The sequence below is a fragment of the Typha angustifolia genome, chromosome 2 (assembly GCF_048772165.1).
Source record: "Typha angustifolia cultivar Huaian chromosome 2, ASM4877216v1, whole genome shotgun sequence".
Lineage (NCBI taxonomy): Eukaryota > Viridiplantae > Streptophyta > Magnoliopsida > Poales > Typhaceae > Typha > Typha angustifolia.
The window spans coordinates 726,863-733,421 of record NC_133240.1 but is presented as its reverse complement, the minus strand read 5'-3'; the positions used below and the strand labels follow the sequence as shown (position 1 = coordinate 733,421).

General features: G+C 33.4%; 1 protein-coding gene across 1 annotated transcript; it reads right to left on the bottom strand.

Annotated features, from left to right (window-relative positions):
- Window positions 1-1,554: 1,554 nt before the first annotated feature.
- LOC140772730 (zinc finger BED domain-containing protein RICESLEEPER 2-like) lies at window positions 1,555-2,798 on the bottom strand. Its single transcript, XM_073114942.1, has 2 exons — window positions 2,607-2,798; window positions 1,555-2,304 (listed from the first exon to the last, which is right to left on the bottom strand). Exons 1-2 carry the CDS (start codon window positions 2,796-2,798, stop codon window positions 1,555-1,557), a joined length of 942 nt encoding a protein of 313 aa, XP_072971043.1.
- Window positions 2,799-6,559: the final 3,761 nt, after the last annotated feature.

The following is a 6,559-nucleotide window of genomic DNA, read 5'->3' as shown; positions in this document are numbered from 1 at the left end:
GAATTTAACTTAAATTATACAAAACTTTACTAAAGCCAACCAAATTATCACACCAATTGCAAAATATTAACATATGGTAATTCATCAAAATTTGGCTCAAAACAAATCCAAATTTTGACATGACATCCAAATCATAAGTCTATCACTTGCTAAATATTACAATATAAAGTACTTAACTTATATCTTACCAAATATTACAATAAAATCTGATAACATGCCAAATATTACAACTAAATTTATTTGGCACTCTCAAGTCTCAACACTAAAAAGAAGCTTCATCCTATAATTACAAAAAAAAAGGAAATAAGTTAATTGCAGCTTAAACATCATTGCAACTAGTATAAACAAACAATAATAGGAAAATTCAGAAAATTCAGTTGTTAATTGGTATGCCATGATCACTGAACATATAAAAAGAAAAGATCTTAGTTTGGCCTAATGGTTGGCACATATACTTACAATCATTATTTATGCACAAGAAACTAAGAAATATGTATAACCTAAATGTTCAGTGATCATGGCATACCAATTAAGTCAAATAATACATTTTAATATATCCTTGCCTCTTCTATCATCTATGCAAATGAAAATGCTATACAAATGGAAAAGACATACAATATATGATACTTAAAGATCAAACTACATTTGGAATCCTCACAAACACATTATCCATCGTCGATACCTAAAGAAAATAAGATTATAAAAAAGAAGTTAGCAATAGTTTATAAAAACGTAAAATGAGAAAAATTTATTATGAGAAGTATAGTACACATATTCTAGAGGAGCTGATTTGTTTTTTTTTTATGATTCTCTAATCCAATTTCCTCCACATATCAAAGCCTCCACTATCTCGAAAGACAAAGAGCTTCAAAAATCATTTAGAACTCTACCACCGGCACTAAAAGCTGATTCAGATGCAACAGTGGTAATAGGAACCGAAAGGACATCTCGAGCCATCTTGGAAAGAATAGGAAATTTCAACATGTTTAGTCTCTACCATTCTAGAGCATCAAACTTGTCAATCAAACTTGTAGTCTGCTCCTCTAAGTATATTTCTAATTCAGATTTTAGAGGTTCAACTGCATTTATTGATTCCAAAAAAATTTTAAACTCTGCTTGACATTCTGATCCTTTAGCACCAATCAAGTCATCACTCTTATCAAGTTGAAATCTATCATTCATACCATTAGTTTCGCCTGGTGCATTCTCAAGTTCATATGATTCAAAAATAGTATACAACACTCTGTGGACCCTTTGCATGTTTATTTGAGCTTCTGCAAAGCAATATATTTTTGGAAAACAAAGTTAATAAGCTTCATTTTGTATCGGGGATCTAATACTGCTGCCACTACCAATAACATATCACATTCTTCTCAATACTTATTAAATTTCTTTCTCATTTCTATAGCCATATCCTTCAAAAAGTAGAATTCACTTTCACATCCTTTATTTAAAGCTTCTTTCACTTTCCATAAATCAATCAAAAATAGATTTGCAGTAGGATATGAACTTCCCGATATAATTTGAGTAACATCATAAATTTTTTTCAAAAATTCATAGACTTTTTGCAGCTTTAAACCAATCATCTTCTGAAGGTAGCCATTTGTAATTTGCATCTCTCGTTGCATATTGTTCAAAAACTTTTTGGTACACAAAAGCATGCTCTAACATAACATATGTAGAATTCCAACGAGTTGCAACATCCAAAGTTAAACTCTTAGAAGTAGGAACAGAGAGTTGTCTTGCAATTTCACCAAGCTTATACATACGCGAAGTACTCTTTTTTAAGTAAGTAACACTGCATCTGATATTTTCAATGACATCTTGAATGATATGGATCCCATCTTGAACAACTAGATTTAAAATGTGAGCACAACATCTAACATGAAAAATAAGCCCCTTGAAGCATAATTTATCTCTAACTTGAAAGTTATTCATAATAGTCTTAGCAGCAACATCATTGGCGGAGGCCTTGTCTAAGGTAATAGTTGATACTTTATCCTCTATTCCCCAAGCAATTAAACAATCAATAATAGCATCTGAAATAACAACTCCAGTGTGTGGAGGTTCCATTTGACAAAAGTTGATAATGCGTTTTTGTAAAGTCCAATCAGAATGAACAAAATGAGCAGTCAAATACATATACCCAATATTTTGATTTGAGGTCCACAAATCTGAAGTCAAACTAATTCTAATAGTTCCTTTCAAAAGCAATTTCACTTCTTCTTTTGCAGATTCATATATTTTCATGACATCACTTCTCATTGTGTTTCTAGAAATCCGTTCATAACGTGGATTAAAAACCTTTAGAAGAATATTGAACCATGTATGCTCAACCATATTAAAAGGATACTCATGTACCATCATCATTTTTGCCATTATTTCTCTCTCCACATTTTGGTTGTATTCTGACGAAATAATTTTGAGATAATTTTCTTCTATAGTTGAAGACCCAGTAACACTAGATGCAGAAGCAAAAGGAATTTTTTTTGTCCTTTGCATACCAAACCAGTGCAAAATTTCACATGTCTTTTTATGTGTGAAGTTGTGCCTTGTTTAGGAACATTAAATAATGACGAAAGATTGTTACATCGATACTTTTCTACCTCTTCTCCATTTTCTTTCACCTTAACCCGATTAACATACAACCATACATCAGAAGTTCTTCTTCTCCCTTTCTTTTGACTATTACTTTCTTCTTCCTTGTTAGTTTTATTATCCTCTTCACCAATATCAATTTCAATAGGTTCATTTTCACTAACAGCATCAGAAAGATTCTTAGTTACTGACTCTGACATCTACATAAAAATATAGAAAACAAAAATAGAAATACTGCTTAAATTTTTATAATACTTAATTAGTAAAAACAAAAATAGATATGACAGATACAATTAATCGCCAAGGGAAATAACATATCAGATCATCTACAAGGACATACTCTTTGTCCAAAAGATGATATCAAAATATTGATATTTAATTAAATTTAGTTATACTAACTTTTTATCTACTTTATCATTCTCAAATATAAACACGAAATTATTGTTAGCTGAAACAAAAGTATTAAGTATTCGAACAAGTCTAGAACAAAAAATTCAGAGTTGCTTTCTATATTTTTTAGGAAAGTAAGCAATCTAACAAGTGACCCGTGATTTCTGGAAACCAAAATGCCAAGTAATATAAACTATGCCAAACCAAGTGAACATAAGAAAGCAAAGTCAATAAACTTCTGCAGTCTTATGAAAGAAGCCACAACAGGTTACCATAATTTATCAAGATAAAACCATTGAATTATGTGCAATCAAAAGATGTATCTTTTAGCTACTAAAACTGAAGGCATATGCTAATGAGCAGCAAAATATGAAGCGCCCATGTAATTTTTTTATTATAAAACAGGATGTCAATAAAATTTAAATATCCAACAGTCGAATGTATGCATTTGAATTATAGCAACTTGTAAATAATATGCATTTCAACACATTTCCTTCCAATAGGCTGACTTTGCTTAACATATTTCTGCCCACTAGTCTCAAAATTAGATCTTTGATACTGTTATCAAATGTGATAACATTTTCTTTTTGAAGTTGTAGGGCATGGTACAACTGTATGAATAAATTAAACTACCATAGTATGAAGAAAATCTCATCATCGTAAGTTGTCATCCTGAAGAGCAGAGAGACGGGACTTTATCAAAGCCTATGATCATGCTAATTATTTCTCCTAGCATCATGCAGGACTAATGTAAAGAATCATCATAGCTAAAATCAAGCATCTGTTTTCTTTTTGGAGCTCACTAAAATAAATTTGAGCAGACAAAAAGAATACCTAATTCTGGTTTTCAGAATCCTTTCAGCCTACGATTCTAGTATGAATATCTTAAGAACCTGGCTCTGTAGCTTAGAGATGCATCCTAAAAAGATGAGTAGAAGTAGAGAAATCATAAATCTATTATGTATGTCACATGATAATTCTCTAAAAAGGTGGTGTATCTAGTATTGATTCATTAAGGGGCATGAAAATTACAAAGCTTCATCATGGTGCATGCAGAAAATGCAGTGTAGTTTGCAAAGTTATTAAAGAGCTTACAGAAGAATATCTTTCATATGATGGCTAGGTGCAGGTCATCTCCAAAGAACTTGAAGAGGCATATTCACTACAACTAGCCGCTTACTAACTGGAGCACTGGAACCTATTAGAATATTTTAACATAATTATTTACACGACACCAATTCCACATGCCTATACTCACAAAAGAAGACCAAACAATAATCAAGTAAATTACCAAGGAAACCCAACAATCTGATGGCAAGGGAAAAGCGAGCTTCTAAAAGCTAATGCCGAGAACCACAAGGGGTATGCCAAGTTTCCTTTCGCAGCATAAACCTCCTTCCAAGCCCTACCTTTTTGATCATACATCAGAATTTTATTCTACGTTGCCATAAAAATTACATCCTTCATCTGGCTAACCGAAAATGCACTATATGACTACTATATGATCTCAATATACCCCAAAACAATCTTTGAACCTTTTTAGGGCCTAAAGATAAATTTTAGGAATTAAATTGAAGTCTTTTGGCACATGATATTGGAAGAGGACGATAGAGGATACCTCTCGCCGGCCGATGGAGAAAGATGACGCGACGACTTAGAGAAGGAAGGTGAGGCGACGATGCGATGGCGATGGCTTGGAGAAGGAAGGTGAGGCGATGACGCGGCGGTGAAAGCTTGGAAAAGGAAGGTGAGGCGACGACGCGACGGCGACAGCTTGGAGAAGGAAGGTGAGGCGAAGCTTCGCGGGAGGAGGACGATGCGGCAGGCGTTTTGGTGAAGGAAGGTGAGAACTTAGATTTGGGGATTAGGGTTTTATTATTTACTTTTATATCGAGTCGATCGAGCCGAACCTGAGCGAGCCGGCTTCAGCTCAGGCTCGGCTCGATATTTATTTCGAGCGTCTTTTAGCAGCTCGGGCTCGGGCTCGGCTCAGCTCTGACTGAGCCGAGCCGGACTCGAGCTCCAGTCAAGCCGAGCCCGAGCCGAGCCCGAGCTGCTCGACAAGCTTGACACCCCTGAGAAGGACGAGGTGGCACCGGCATAGAGAGAGAGAGATCTATTACTTGGTGCATATGGTCAAGTTATGGATCTCTTTCCCTCTCGTTGCTGAAGCTGAAGCTTTTACATCTAATCCTTAGTGTTGGCCAGCTATTGCATTTAATCCTCAGCAAAAGCTGGGCCAATTTAAAAGCTAATACAAGCTCCTGTTATCAAAAAAAAATCTCACCCCTTTTAACCGATCTTATCAAGCCGAGCTTGAGCAAGCTAGCTCCAGCTCAAGCTCGGCTCAATATTAATTTCGAGCCATTTTTAGCGGCTCGAGCTCAGCTTGGCTCGGTCAGAGCTGAGCCGATACTTGAGCTTCAGCTGAGCCAAGCCCGAGCCGAGCTCAAGTTGCTCGTCAAGCTTGACAACCCTAGGTTAAAATAGCTGTTACTCCTAATTTATTTTATAAAATATTATATAATTTCAGTAGTTGAATTAAGAAAGAAATTAGATATTAGTATTGAATTATTCATTTTATAAAGTATAATATGACTTCCATAGTTACAATTTACTGGTAGACATATTAACTCACGATAGAAAGTCATGTATTTATATTTCTAATTTATGTATTGTGGCGATTGTTTTGTGTATAAGGGATGCTTATTTATGAATTAGACTCTCTTAAATACATCTACAATTAAATGCTCACTTATATATTTTGGTTAAACATTATATAGGTAAGTGTCGTGACAAGTTATCTATAAAATCTTAGGATATTTTATAAATCATAATTTATATTTTACCTATTTTGTGATTCACACTTGTCTTTAATAATTTTGTAACCCGTCTTCTCACATTTCTATATAATTTTTGTTTAACACCCTAACGTTATTTTGACTAACTGATATTGACCAAATTACTAAAATACCCTCACCGCTATTTTTCCTCCTCTCTACCACTCCTCTAAAGAAGGCATAGATAATTTAGATATTTATAACTTATTTTATATATTATAACGAAATATTTTTTGCCGGTATTATTTAAATTAACGAAAAGTGTTAAATAAGAATTATAAGAAAATTGTAGGGATCGAGTTATAAAAATCTTAAAACGAGATGTGAATTACAAAATAGATAAAATATATAGTGCGATTTGTAAAATTCCCAAAATCTTATTACAACAGAGGGTGTGATGAAATTATGCACGTTTTCTACGTAAAATCTTAGTATGATTAACGTACTTATTTATAGTTAGTAATCAAATATAAACTTTTGTATAAATTTATTCAAGGTAATTATTATATTTTACAACTGAAAAAATAAAATGTGAGTACAATTACAGATATATATAATTTATATTTAAGTGAAGTGCATAAAGTTATCCTCAAAAAAACTATTTTGTATAAAATAATTAATTGTGTATCTCACATGTTAATAAATTATTAATCCGCTCTCTATCCTAACGGGTTCGGATCCATTAAACCTACAATTAAAAGTAGCCGCTTTGGCACACCCCTCACGTGGGT